This window comes from Netta rufina, assembly GCF_964035555.1.
Source record: "Netta rufina genome assembly, chromosome: 4".
Taxonomy (NCBI): Eukaryota; Metazoa; Chordata; class Aves; order Anseriformes; family Anatidae; genus Netta; species Netta rufina.
The window spans coordinates 52,722,662-52,737,955 of NC_140127.1; the positions used below are offsets into that span (position 1 = coordinate 52,722,662).

The 15,294-nt window shown below is 44.4% G+C and overlaps 1 protein-coding gene across 1 annotated transcript in view; it reads left to right on the forward strand.

Annotated features, from left to right (window-relative positions):
- Positions 1-15,294, forward strand: part of APBB2 (amyloid beta precursor protein binding family B member 2) — a 143,701-nt gene that overhangs the window by 49,424 nt on the left and 78,983 nt on the right. Inside the window, exons 4-5 of the mRNA XM_084285687.1 lie at positions 4,060-4,128; positions 7,805-8,605. Coding sequence (XP_084141813.1) covers positions 4,110-4,128; positions 7,805-8,605 — 820 coding nt within the window. The 5' untranslated portion in view covers positions 4,060-4,109. The remainder of the gene's footprint in view (positions 1-4,059; positions 4,129-7,804; positions 8,606-15,294) is intronic.

Below are 15,294 nucleotides of genomic sequence, written 5' to 3' on the forward strand. Positions count from 1 at the left end.
ATAGATACAAAATGTTTTTAATATACGTGGAACAGAATGAATGTTGTCAATGTGAAAAATCTGTAGTTCCCTCTCCTTAATAGTCCTGATCATCTCCTTTTACAAAACCTGGCAATCAATTTAATTGTGTTCTAAGACTTGTACTTTTTTTTTGCTCATTTGTCTCAATTTACTGTTTGCAGTTTGAAATGATTTTGAATTGAAAACACCATGAATAAATTAAATTAGGAGGTTTGATTCTTTATATTGAGTCTAAAAATACATACATTTCATTTTCTTTCATATAGCGTTGTAGAGAGTTTTCTGAAAGGTTGTCCCATTCATTTGGTTTTCAGATTAACATGTGTAGAGTCCAACCTGACATTAAGTACAATCTTATAGTAACAAGAAAACAGTGCAGGTGTACCATGCTCTTTCAAATGTATTTTGAGTTATCAGCTATGAGGTAATTGCTGGCTCAGAACTATTACTGCCAGTCTGGGTAATTTGAGGGTAAAAACATTTCTGGATAACCTTATAAGAGCTTAATGTGTAACTAGCCATAAATTTATTATATGTAATTCAGAGGGCAACTGAAGTTTGTTGCAGGTGAAATCCTGATTCCAGGCCACCAGGAACTTAATTGCTAAAATATATTCTTTTAAAAGGCAGACCTGAACTGTCTGCGTTTCTGTATATACACATAGTTGTTCCTGGAGAAGCTGTTTGTGCTCAGGCATATGCAGTATGCTTTGTAGGCTTTGTGGGAATAGTGAAGTGTTTGCAAACTGCAAACAGCAGGCTCGCAGACGAGATGTGTGAGAGGTGGGTAATGATAATCGTAATTTTTTTATTTCTTGTTCAGCACAGATGCTGTGCTGGAACTGAGCTCATCCATCACATCTGACAGGGGGTCAGTTAACTTTTTTTTTTTTTTGCTCCTTCTGTTAATAATGCTGTCACTTGTGCTAAATCTTTACTTCTGTTGTCTGTGCCTCCTGACCCAAGAGGCTGGTGCTGCTGAGTTGGTGCCATCGCGAGCAGGTGGAACGCTGGTGTTGCGCTGGATCCTGCCAACCTCTTTAGTCCTGGTCAGGAATCAGTCATCTTTCTAATAGAGCTGCTTCCTGGTTATGGGGTTGTCAGATGATCTAAGTTAAATTTATGTGGAGGCTCAAAATTCCCTGGTCTGCATTCAGCCTGAATCAGTCTAAGTCATTTTGTGTGCCAAACCTGTGACCACCGATTCCCTACTGTTGTTTTATTAAGCACCCGGATGGACTGCCTGTCCTGCACAGCATTTTGTTTCTTTGGTTTTCGTAATTCTGATCAGGTCTGATTACATCTTATTTACCTTCAGAATTTGTAAATGCTTTGGGGAGGCACTTGAGACTGAAGTTGCAGGATTTAGAGGACCAAGTCCTCCTTACTTTGTCAGTCTCAACTGCAGAAACTTCAGTTACTATTTCTGAGTTAGTCTCTGTAAGAGAGAATGAAATGAATGCTTGCTCTCTAGAGTGAAGCATGCATTTAAACTAGAGTTGTTTATTTGTAATTAACTAGTCTGAGATATTATCTTTATTTGCAGAGATTCAGTGGTTAATACCTGTAATAATAAAATAAATAAAAGAGCCTAAGGCTCAGGAGTTAAATTTACACAATAGAATAAAAAATAAGGCTGAAGTTCAGTTAATAAATGTCTGAAAACGCGTGGATCAGATGGCAGAAGGTCTTAATATATTTGCTTTCCAGTAGCCAAAAGATAAAACACGCTCCGTCTCCTTGCCGTGACAACCCTGGTTTTGCCTGCCAGACTTTTCCATTCTGCATAGGGGTGAAAATCTGATTAAGGGAAGAAAATCAAATTTGGAGAAGACTTGGTACCTTGTTTTTCCTTTTAGTAAATGCTGGCTTAATCCCGATGGCGTGTCATGGTGACGCCTTCTGTAAATGGCAGCGCTGCTCCTTGTTTCCTGGGGTCACTTGGCTGCAGGACACTCCGAGCAGCGTGAGATGAGCTGGGGTGGTCGGCAGCACGGCGTTTGTCATGGCCAAATCTCTACCGCTCACTTACATGCATCAAGCTTAATAACATTATAAGGAAAGAAGCAGTATATTTAGCATATTTCTTGATTATTTTTCCCTTTATAGCTGCTAGAATCTGTTTTGTGAGATATTTTGTACCTCGCTTCTTGCTCGGTGAGGAATTGGACTGGAAGGATGGGACGGAGGAAGGAGAAAATGGCAAACGAGAGGGTGTGCTCCACCAAAATGCCATAACTCTTTGCAAGACCTTACGTTGTCTTTTCCTTAAAAACCTCATCGAAAGGCAGATCAACATTATGGATTTCCATTAATAAGCGCATCAGGAGAACACAACCCTGCTGCTGGGCTGGTGCAATCAGTTGGCAGCGTGGTTAGCTCTGAAGGGAGAAATGTGATTTTGTGGCAGCAGCGGCTGGCAGGCGGGGAAACGGGAGCCAGGAGGGGAAGCTGGTCGCTGGGTGGTGGTTTCAGTGGGGCTACGTGGGCAGAAGGGGCTGGAAATGGGAGAAGCTGCATTCACAAGCAGGTTGGGGAGGTGATTTTGTTGTGGTGTGAGGGCAGGGCCAGGGTGGGTGGAGGAGGTGGTGATGATGCCCTGCTTGAACTTGACTAAGTGGCCTCAAGAGATCCCTCTGATCCTCAGCAGCTCAGAGGTTCGTGTGGAGGAGTCTGCACACAAGTGTGAGGACACACGTGCAAGCTGCTTGCAACCCTGCTCCTTTCCTGCTCTTGTGATCCCCAAGCTGCTCTGTGCCCTTTCAGAGTCTAGGGCTTAGCTTGCTTTGCTGGCTTTGCTGAGCTTTCTTCCCCCAGCCTCCAGGCTTGGTCCAGCAGAGATGTCATTGCCGGAGGGAGCCGTGGGGAGAAAGCCACTGGCTGTAGGAACACCCTTGGTTGCCGTTGTTTACCACAGCATTTCATCCAAGTGTTTTTCCCTCTCCTTTTCCCTTCTGAAAATATTTTATATCCCCTGGAATTTGTGTAGGTACATGGGCTAAAAGGGGCCCTTGATTTGAGTCTTTTAGTCTCCGTTCTGATTTCAGCTGCGTTAATGTAAGCCCAGACTTCATTAGGAGGTTTTCAGCTGAAATCTGTTTATTACCATTTAGCTGGTTTTAATGGAAGAAAAATGGAGATGTGAGAAGATGGTGCTAGGATACTTAATTGTGAATTAATGTTTTAACATTGCCATTTACCCTTTGAAGCTGGGGGATTAGCTAGTGCCAGGCTGGAACCATTCTCTCCACCTGCTTAGGCTTCAATGAGGTGAAGTCTGCAGGGCCTGTGGGCGTAGCCCCACAGCTTGATTTGGTCATTAAACATCTTGTCTTCAACAGAGAGCCTTGCAGAAGGGAAATCTACTTTATGAAAGGTTTGTATTATTTCTTTTCTATGTTCCCTCGACACGACAGCAGCAGTACTCATAGGCACACAGAAATGCCTTGGCTTCCAGCGTATGCATTGCTTGCATCCAAACCAGAGACTACAGCAAAAGTGGCTTAGCTCCAAAAAGATGGCTATAAGAGGGACCTGTACAGGAGGCAGCTGCCTAGTTTGCTTTTAGTGATTCCCTCTGGTTGGATCTGCTCTGCAGACTGCATTTACTAGTTTCATATGCTGGATGTCATTCTGCAAATTGTTCACGTGAATATGCCTTACTGCTGGGTTTATTTTACCAGTGCTGGTGTAGTTTCATGAGTAAGCTATAGGAGAGTAATTGGGGAGGGGGGGGGGGGACAAAAACAGATTTGCTAACCTCCTGATGTTTTTGCTGCAGTATGTTGTATAAAACTGGAGAATATTGTTGAACTTCTGCTCTTAATAAACCATACATTAAGAAAATGATGTCTGTGTTAGTTTTAATTACTTGTTCTCATTAGTTGTAGACCAGTGACTACCACACTTTGATTGTCAGATAGATTTGAAAGCTCAGTAGATCATCACTGTTATATTATCAGGGTTTGTTTAGAATACTTAAATATTTTATTTTGTGTTTTCCTTTGGTTTTAATTCTTACATGATCCCTCTTTTCAGATTTCAAATTATAATCTATTTCCTGATGCATTGCTGACGCCCCGTGAGCCATGTCAGAAGTACTTCAAGGTCAGATGCCCTTTAAAAGATTCTGCTATGCAAATATATGAAACTTTCTATTTTTTCTTCTTCTTCCCAGGCCAATTTTTCGCTTTCATTCTGCACTTAAAAAAAATGAAAAAAGAGCAAGGATTTTCATTTCTTTTTAACACTGCCTTTTTGAATAAATTCTATTCAGCTTTTTAAAATCTATTCCTATAGATTACATGATGCAAAAAACTCTTATTTCAGTTAAAGCTAAATCAGTCATGCACTAATGTTGTTTCTGTTTGTAATGACATTTTCTCTCTCCTCCTCCCAGCTCTGTAGCGTTTATGACATGATTGAGAAACATCAATAAAAGCCATTCAAGTAATAGTGTTATTTATATTATTATGATGCTTAGAAAACTGGGGCTTTTTCCTGTTCAGCACGTTATGCTGGTGAAAGTGTATTAATCTATCTATAACTATGTGTGTATATAGCAGACGTATGCAGCTGAGACTGATTTCTTTTTAATAGTAAGCAAGCTAGAATCATTAATGAATTGCTATGACAGATCCTCTACCTACTTCAGTGCTGTCTTAAAGCACCTGCATTTTGCTGATATCTGGGATGGGCTTCCTTTGGGAATAGCTGGGATGGGCTTCCTTTGGGAATAAAGATGTGTTTTGAGCATCGTGGTGTCCTGTATAAAGGAGGTGGGACAGGCTACCTTTTTCTTTCCTCATGCTGTTCTGTTGTGCAAGCAATTTAGGCTTTCTTTTGTGTATTTAAGCATTTCCTTGCATTCAAATATTTTTCCAGCCCTTCATTTAATCCTGGGTTGGTAGCAACTTCTGACCTTGAAACCCAAAACCTATCCTTGCCATTTGTTTTTCTTCTTTTTTTCGCCTCTGTTATTGCTTCTCTTCTTCCCAGCTTTATTCATGATTGAGAGAGGACGGTGCTGGCTGTGCCTCTTGCAGAGCCTGGCCTGGCTCGTGAGCTGACGTCCAGCAAGAGGGCAGGGTGCTCCTCTGTACGCACCTCCCAGTCCTGCTTGTTTGCAGAAGCTCGGGAGGGGAGGTGGTACCCAACAAAAGGTTCACACTGACATTTTTCTGCAAACAATCACACTACGAGCAGCCCAATTCGGTGCCCAGCTTATCAGTATTGCTCGGTGGTGGCCAAGGCATCACGTGGAGCCTCTCGAGGCTTTGCTTCAGTCATCGGTCCACGTGCCAGTGTTAGTCATAAATCAACTGGGCAGCTTCATCAAGTAGATTAGCAGAAGATAGTGCATCTTGTTTCTGTGTCTCTCCGGGCTTATTCTTACAGTATTTCTGATATGTGAACTTCCAGCTGCAGGATGTTGGCTGAAGATAATCCGGCAGGCGGATACTTAAGCTTTATCAGGGAGGATTATTATTTTTTTTAAAGAAACTTGTTCAGTGGTAGAAAATAGTGGCAAACATGGTAATGCAGCAACTCGACAAAGGACAGGAATAACTTTTGGTCTTGTTTCAGATTGTGGCAGTTGTATTTATTGATGAAAAAATAAATGCTTCTTTTAATTTCCTGAAATGTAAAGGAAAACTTAATCTAGTGAAATCCGCAGATATCGTGCAGTTCCACAAACTGCAAAGGTCAGGCAATGGATGAAACTTACTCTGCCCTGTACATTTATTTTTATATGCAACTTCCAAATTGTCAGACTTGAACTGATTCAGAAAAAAACACAAAGCATCAGTCTATAAACAGTTGTGTGGTTTTTTTAATGTTTTTTAGATTAAAATGTGCTTTGGTAAAATTAAGTTGGATCAGACGTGACCTTGCTTGCGCTGGACTTAATTGTTTTTAGGCAATATTCAGGAAGCAACATCTATTATGTATTTATGGGATGTACACTTTAAAACTGGCTTTAAATTATGTGATGATTGTGTTTTAGAAGTCTTCCATGACTGAAACTGGAATTGTCAATAGGGTGTTTGTTAACTGTTAGGTGAAGTGACACAGGCTGGTGCACAGTGTGCACGGATGGTCCATCCTCTGAAGAACTTGCAGTTGGTCTATACTGATAGAGAGGTATTTGAGGAAATATCAGAAGTGTGAACTTGTAAAACTTAGTTTAAATTCTGTTTTGAACAAGCTTTAGAAGTTATTCTAGGTGAGTGATTCAAAGAAGAAAGATGAAATTTGGTCTGCTTGGTTTTAAATGGAGTGGAGTGATGGTTGGGAGCACGTGGCTTTGCAAGCCCATGAAAGAGCAGGGAATATGAGTGACTGTGCCTTTGGTTAATAATGCTGTGAAGTGCTCCTTTTCACTGCGTGTTTACATAGATATTTGTTTAAAACCCATATGTTTAACCTCTTGTAAATCTATACAGCAGTCCATTCCATCCGATATCAAACACACAAGGATGCAGCACAGCTCAGCTGGAAGTCTCTCTCATCAGCTAGCTCAGCTTAGAGCTTCTCATTCCAGGGGAAGCCCCAAGCATGTTCCCTGGTGCAGTGTGAGCAGTCAGTGATAGCTGAGAATTGGTACCAACAGAAAGGGTGTTCTGTGCTGTGCCAGGTGGGAGCCATTTATCAATTGGCCTCTTCTGGGTTGCCAGGTATCAAAGCACTGTGAGCACTGCAGCGTGCAGGTTGAGGTGCTCAGGGAGTGTTTGTGCAGATTAGTGGGAGCCGTGAACAGACAGCAGAGGAACATGTGATATTTCTTAAAAATCATTTCTTCAGAGTCTAAAAATGTATTCCCTCAAGAAACTGTATTTTTCAGAGTGTGAGCTGTACCCCAGCTAATTAAAATCAGAAACTTGTCCACAAAGAGAAGACTGGTTTTATTTAACTGTGACATGTGTAGTCTTAGGATGTATGTCACATCCTTAAGCTTGAAGTTTGTGAGCTGTAGAAATAGTGACCCATCTTCATCTCTGGAGTAGTCTCCTTTTAAGTGGATTGAACTAGAGCAGGACATTATGGAGTGATTTTTGATAACCATCTCCCCCCCTCCCAGAAATCGAGTACAGTTTTGTGTAACACAGTGCTGTGTCTAGCAAAGCATCCAGGTTGCTTCCTCCTCTTTTTGTCTTCCCTGTCTCTCCTCTCTGCTTTCTGACCCTCATCCCTCCTTCCCACAAAAAGAGAATAAAGAAAATAAAGAAATGGCAGAGAAATTTCTGATGTTAAGAGGCAGGAGCAGGCTGGCCAGCCAGGCTGACAGTTAGCAGTCAGTGAGAAAGGAGCAACATCTGCCTGCAGTCTGTTCACAAATTTCTCAAATATGGCTTGTCACTAGGAAGCAGAATAACAGGGTCCTTACCCTCTTCCTCCTCTGAGGTGGTAGTGGTGCAAAACTAAAATAAAGCGACAACCTGGGCAGTGCTTGGACTCCGAGGTGTTTGCCATGGGCTCCTCTCCTGTCCCCTGCAGTCCCCTTGGGCCACAGAAACTCCGACAGAAAAAAGCCTGCATCCATTATATAGGGTCAAGCTTTCTGCTCGTTTCTCAGCTTCACAGTCCTGATCTCTCCCTGTTTTTCTGCCTCTGTTTTTCCTTATTAAATAAGCTAAGTTGTCTATTCTCTTACCCGCTTAGGTTGTGGTCATTTTCCTACTGTAAAGCGAGTACGTAAAGTGCCGCATCCCTTCACCAGAAGCCCTGGCAAAATACTCCGTAACGAATGTGTTTCATGGCTGCTCCTTTTTTGCTCTTGCAGTCGATTCTGGTGTGGACGCGCTGGCGGTGTTTATGGCAAGCAGCAGCACGCCGGACGCCGTGAATCGCAATAACCCCGCCACCCCGCCGACCACCCTCCACCTGCGCTCCTCTCACAACGAGCTGCTGAACGCGGAGATCAGGCACGCCGAGGCCAGGAACAGCACCCCCCCCAAATGCAGGAAGAAATACGCCCTGACGAACATTCAGACGGCCATGGGCCTTTCCGACCCTGCAGCGCAGCCCCTTCTGGGGAGCAGCTCTGCCAATATAAAGCTGGTGAAGAACGGAGAAAACCAGCTGAGGAAAGCGGCGGAGCAGGGACAGCAGGATCCCAACAGAAACCTCACTACCACGGCAGGCATGAACGTAACTTCTGAGAAGTTTGAAGGTAAAGAGCCAGCCCTGCAGGATTCCTCCGGCTGTGAAATATTACCCATGCAGCCCAGGAGGACCAAGAGCTTCCTGAATTACTATGCAGACCTGGAGACGTCCACTAGAGAGCTAGAGCAGAGCTTTGTGGCGATGGAGGATAAATCTGCCCAAAGCAACAGCCAGGCTTCTACCATTATTGTCAATGGGGAGGCCCTGCCCCGGAAACAAAACAAGCAGTCAAGCCCAGAGGATGGCCAAACTGCCACGGTGTCTTCGAGCCCTGAGACTAAGAAAGACCACCCGAAAACGGGGGCCAAAACGGACTGTGCGCTCCACAGGATTCAAAACCTGGCTCCGAGCGACGAGGACTCCAGCTGGACCACGCTGTCCCAGGACAGCGCTTCGCCGAGCTCACCCGATGAGACAGGTAGGCCAGCAAAAGCTGCTTGTAGTTTTGGGAACATGTTGCTGAGTCTTGTCAGGTGGTGGCTGGAAGGAGTGGGGCGACTCAGCATTGCTTTTAGTGGGGAAGTGGTTGAAACACAAATTTGGGCCACCATACAGCTCCCCGTCCTTTAGGGAATGCTTGGCAGCCTCCTGTTTGGTCCTAGTGGCTTGCCTTTCCCTTTGGGAAGGGCGCTGTCAGCTGCTGTATTCAGGGCCCTAAAAATCAAGAGGCCTTAATTTTCGCAGTAATTGCAAACTGCCTCAACACCATCACTAATAGGTGAGCTCACCATTGCGAGTTTGTGATTGCTTCACTGCTTGGAGGGTAGTTGTTATGAGATGTACCTAACTGTCTGGAGGTGCCTGGTAATTAATAGGCATCATTGCCTTATATTTGCCTACAGATGGCAAGCAGAAACCGTTCTGAGTAAGAACTGTTGCTTTCGAGCAAGGATTTCCAGGCGCAGAGATCTTAGTTTTCTATTTCAACTCTGTGAGCATCCCCACTCCACTCCCAGTCACTTGATACACTTTTATATACTTTTCAAGACCCATTTAACTTGGGTCATTTAACTAATGTGTTTGATTTTTTTATGCAGCAGCTCCATGCAGTAATTCAGAAGCTGAAATCGTGGCGTGTCATTTTTTGAAAGCCTGGGCTCATTAATTATTTGAGCAGTAATGGTGACTTCTGCACGGGCTTTGTTGTGATTTACAACACGTCTGTATTATTTTTAAACAGCAGAGATCTCATTTATTCTGGTTCATGGACTTTGTAGATAGACTTGGATATATAAAAAAAAAAAAGATACGACCGTCAAAATGAGGGCAGGCAGTGCAATTCTCAAGGTGATGTGTGGCTAAACAAATGTCGCATGGTGTTTGTATTTTAAGTGACTTCATTTATTACAGTGTAGGGGTTTTGTACTGTGTGGAGATGGCAGTGATCCAAGTTCACAGCTTCATTACGTGTTGGTAGCATTTGTGGCAGTCTTAGTTGTGTGTGATTACAACAAATAGTGAGTTTGATTTTTTCTTAGCGTGTTTTTTTCTACGCACAGCAAGAAGTCCCCACCCACTACGTGACACACACTGGATCCTCTGATCTTTTCTGACGCGTAACAAACCTTTTGCTGTTCAGAGAACGTTTGTGCAGTCATCTCTTCGTGTGCAAAATGAAATTTGTTTTCAGTTGACTGAGATTGCTGCTTGTGTGTCCTGAGCAATAATGTGAATTCAAGGTGTGTGGCAGCACTGATGGCATTTGCTGGAGGAAACATCAGTAGGAGGTTTTTAGATAACAATGCTGAGTGTGTCAGCTCTGCCTTTGTGCTTGCCACAGGCTTGGGGGCAGAAATGTGGGTAGAAGATTTACATGCAGTGAAAACTAAATGAGAATAATTCCAAGTAACTTAATTAAATAAAGGTCACCCAGGATGAGCTGGTGTAAGTTTTGTCTCTCTTTCTGTTAATTAACGTGTTTAATTTTTTTCTTCCAAGCTGTGTATTGCCCCTATGTCACGTCCAGGCTCTTTCAGCACTCAGCAAAGAGGATTTTCTGGGCTATGTTTAGGGGCTGGCAGCTTTGCTAATGCTTGATAGGAAGGGTACCACCAGGGCTCCTCTCTGCCCCTGCACCTGGGCAGGAGGAGTGCACTGCATGTGGTCCTCCAACCCTTGTGCTCGTGCCTCAGCAATTAACGGCAGCGACCAAAGGGAGAAGGGCATCCAGGAGAAAAATCTGCAAAAGCAGACAGTTTTAGTTATATGGCTTCTGGGAAGGGAAAAAAGATGCAGTTTCAAGAACAGTTAATCCATTAAATAGTGAGAGGAGATGCCTGGAGAATTATTAATGTCCAAGCCAGGGATACCGGGTACTTTGCAGTACGTGGATGAAAATTGCAATATGCTGCTTTCAGGTCTGTTGGATCGTTTTCGCATTCTCATCTCTCTCACACAACTTTCCTATCTTGGTTAACTGAATGTCTGGGGGTTTTCGTGGTTTATTTCCTTTTACTTTTTTTTGGAGGTATGGAATTCAACAACCCTGAAGAATTTACTCTCAAGTTTAACTGCGTGCGCTGGGGATGCATCACTGCTTAGACAACGTCCTCCTGAGCTGTCTTTCAGGCAGGAGGCTCGTCTTTGTGATCTCGTAAGAAGGTGTTTTCAGGAGACTGGCCTCTTTTTCTGAGTCAGGAGGCAAACATAACACCGCCCAAGTTCAGGAAGCAAAACAACTTCTGGTCAACGACTGGCTGGATATTAAACAGACATTAATGCGGTTAATTAGTAATATTGTTAAACAAATGTAGTGGAGCCAATTAATGACAAGCACAGTACGGTATGCTGTTAGGGTTGTGGCTTGAGGATGCTCCTTTCTCTTCCAAAGAAGTTCTCTGTATCCACAGCTGGACAAGAAGAGCACTGACATCAGCCGCCAGAGGTTTTTATGAGGTCTTACAGTTTTCTGACCGTCTTACTGAGATTCAGTGCTTCAAAAAAGAAAGTGTCCAGGCTGATTTGAGAAGCAGGAAAGAGCTGTGGACAGCAAACCAATACTTTGCTAGAGATGCTTAGCAAGAGTCAAGCCCGAATGGGTTTTGTGCAGCCTTTCCCAGAGCTGATTCACTCCCAGCACTGCAGTTGGCCCTCCCTGAGCCGTGAGCTTTCCCCTGCTGCCCTCAGCCCCCTCAGTGGGGGAAGAAATAATTTCTGTTTGCCCAAAACCCAAGAAAAATACTGGAATTTAATTTTGCTTCCTGTCTCATCATTGTTTGAACCCTCCTGAAGATGGGGAAGGAGACTAAGAACCCCTGATCCATGAGGAGGATGGCCCTTGGGGTCTGTACAGCTACAGCTTTATTTTATTTTATTATTTTTTTTTTTGTGGCTGAGCAGGGACAGCAGCCTCCCCCTGCTCCCCAGCTTCTCAGCCCTGGCTCACGCAGCGTGCTGTTTCTCCCTGGATGAAAATATCAATCAAAGGGGAGTCAAAAGTGCAATTTTCCTCCTTTCGGGCAGCGCTGCTGCTGGATGTGAGTGCTGTGCGCCGAACACCTGCCTGCTGCTGCTCTCCCAGCAAATGCAGGCTGGCAGCTTAATAGCTGGTTACAAACAAACAAGTTCAGCCCCGTGCAGAAATGACAGCAATGAGACTGGCCCTTGGGGATTGGGAGTTTGAATCTTGTAAATAGAGCCTGCTATGCTGAAGTAATAGTGTGTCTGGCTGGAATAGCCCCCTAATACAATAAAAATTGCAGCAAATCATGAACTAGTCAGAAAGATTTATACCAATGGTCAGTCCTGCCCCTGATTTTAACCAGCGTCTTTGACAAAATTAAAATGAATGTCCTTTAAAAGCGCCCGTTTTCCTCTGCAGTACCTATCTGATACAGACAACAAGTATGTTATTTACTACAGAACATGTTTTCTCTGCTCCTGAGTGTGGAAAAAGATTTATGGTGGTAGGAATCCAGTCAATTACACTTCGGCTAAACCCAAGTCCTGTAAAGCCGGGGACAGAATATACTGTCACCTAACAGTTATAGGATTCCAAGTAAACACCCCATTTTCACTGACTTTCAGGAGGGCAATGTGGTTATTTGTACGACGTCCACAATAATGATCAGCGTTCAGGGCCTACTGGTGGGAGGCCATAAAATAAATGGAAGTTGGTAGAAAATTGAACTTGAGAGGTGCCTCTTGGGCACCCGCTGCGGCTGTCGGTTACCCGGAGCTGCCCAGGGGCAGCCAGGTCAGCCTTCCTGGGGTTCTTAAATCCTCAGCTTCTGTTCTCAGAGAAGTGCTCTGCCTTGAAACACAAAGTTTTCAAGGTGAAGAGGGGTGATCAGCACCCTTTTGCATTTGGACACTTCATAAAAATAGGTATATAAATTGAATTAACGTGCATAAATTCAGGAATCGGAGAACAGATGTTTTACACAGCAGCGATGAACATCCTCTCCCAAACTGTTACCAGCACCAGGGATTTGGGGCTATACAGGACACGTTGTGTAGTCACAGCTGTAGTTTCATCCTTGCTGTTTACCAGACAGATACAGAAGGGTTCTTTGTTTTGTCAGAGCCATTGATTTCCCTCCCCTGGGAGGCTTGATCCAGCTGCCTGCCTCCTGTCCCCGAGGTGCCTGGCAGTGTCCCAGGTGAGCACAGAGGCAGAAACGAGGGCTTGAGCTGTGGAGGATCGACTGCAGGCTAAGCAAGACACGCATCAGATAGCACTCACAGAGCGTATTAACCAGCTGGAGAGAGCCTGCAACATCTACCCTGCAGCGCAGAAAAGAAATTTGTTCCTTTCCTGGGCCTGGCTTTGCTTTAAACATCGCTCCCTGGTAACCTCTGCGACATGGTGCCTGTGGGGTTGGGGATGTTTGTGTCATATTCTTTGCAAACACAGCTCTCTCCAGCATGACATCTCTGAGTGCTCTGGGGCCAGGGGACATCGAGCTGACAGTTGTCTTCTAGTGGCCGTGCATTGGCTACCAACACCGTGCCAGCTCAGTGCTTTGCCCAAAATAACGTCAAATACAGACCCATCCTAGTGTATCCTAGCTGACATTGCTTCATTAATTTTGATTTATTTTTTTTTTCTGCCTGAACTTCTGACCACTCGATAGGAGTTTAAGAAGCTGTCTTATTTTGCCTGTGATGCATCACTTCTTGTACACTGCTGGTCTTTTTGTGGATGTCTTACTTGGTGGTGTAGTAAAGCACACAAATCCTGGTCTGGATGAAAGCAGAGCGCTGCTTTAAGTGCTGTGCTATGGTTGTGAGTTGTTTTAAAATCAGCATTTTCACTCAGTAAAATATATGGCTGTGGGGTAATTAATGCCTATGTAGCTGGAGGTTGTGGTGAGACGATGTAGGAAAGTGAATGTTGGCATTGTACTACCACCAGAGTGGAAGCTAGAGCGTGGTTTGCAAGATTTTCAGATCCAAAAGTTTTCCCTGACTGTGTAAATTACATTGTTTTGTGGTGCCAAGGGACATTTGGATTTGCCTCTCAGGGCTCATTGTATAGAAGAGGCTTCTGAGCATCTGTAGGGAAAACTTGGGTTCCAGGAGTGATGGATGGGTAGCTTCATGTTTCTTACTTGACAAATGATTTCTGGAGGCTTTTCAAGCTTCTGTTGTTCCAGGGGTGTACAAGTCTCTCTCATCTGAGACTATGGAAAGGAGTTCAGTTTCAGTCAGACACATTACCACGGAAAAGGGAAATGAAAACAACCTCACGGAAGGAATTCAGAGGAGGTAATGGGAAAAAGTCAGGATCCTAATGGCCCTTTCAGAAGGATGTTAAGGAAGGAGGCTGTGCAGAAGAAAATCCACCACTAATAGCAGACTAACAGTCTTTCTTTTTTCTTTTATAAAAAAAAAATAAAAATCAGTTCATAAAGCTGTAAAAGTAATAGCTTATTAAGACCAAAATTGATCCAGCAAACCTCTGCCTCAGCACTTCTGAGTGGTGCATAAAACCCAGACCGAATTTCAGTCCGCCTGACTGATGCTTTTGAAATGGGTGCTGAAATCTGCAGGGGAGGGAAGGAAGACCCATAGCTACCTTTGGAAAGGCTCTTAACCTGCAGACCACTGTTCCTTAAGGCAAAATGAATATTTAAGAGTAGCTGACAGCAGAGAAGGGTGGGCTGGGTGTGTTGTGTGTGCTGCCCTGGCACGCTGGAGCAGGCCAGGTCCTGGTTTGCCACCTGAGGTGCTCCTGTGCCTCAGCTGCAGTAGGTGCAATAAAGGAATGGTGTTGGCACTCGGGTGGGGGCATCTGCTGATGCCTGTATGAACCTGGGCAAAAAGCATCTAAGCCCCCTTTATTCCTGGATTTCACAGAACCCAGCAGTCTGCCCCAGTTACTCCACTGAGGGATGTCAGGAAGAGACGATGCTTTGGTCCTGTTGCTTTCCATGTGCTTCAAGCTGGGCCTACAGGAGTTACTTAAACTTGCGCTTTCTTACAGAAAAGTAAAGTTTCTTATAGAAGTTGTGAAAACTCACAGCAGGCAAAACCAGAGGAGCTTTGGATGAAAGTCTTTTTCAATCCTGAAGTACCTTTAAGAGAAAACGAAATCCTTGCTGAGGGTTGGGTTCAGGCTGTGGTAAAGGAGATGTAAGTGCAGTGAGGAGCACAGACCTAACCTGGGGGAGCTCCTGCCCTGCTGTATCCACACCTGGAGGCCTCTCTCTTCATCTCCCCAAGTTCATGGCTCATTCAGACCCCAATCTTTCAGTGCACCGGTTCCTTACATGCATACCTCTCACACCGTTCAGCTTTCAGTGACTGAAATTGAATTCGGGAGAGGATTTGTGTGGTGGGCCTTGGCATGCCTCACAGAACTGGCTCTGAACTCAGGCTTCGCTTGAGAGTGGGTGTTTGCTCCCAGCCCTAAGGGACGTGAAGCCTTTTTTAAGCAGTCCCATGAAAACATGTACATTTGCCATTAAAACTCAATTGCTTGATATTTCCTGGTGACAGGACGAGGGGGAATGGGCTTAAGTTGAGCCAGGGGAGTTTTAGGTTGGATGTTAGGAAGAACTTCTTTACTGAAAGGGTTGTGAGGCATTGGAACAGGCTGCCCAGGGAAGTGGTGGAGTCACCATCCCTGGAAGTCTTCAAAAGACGTTTAGATGTAGAGCTTAG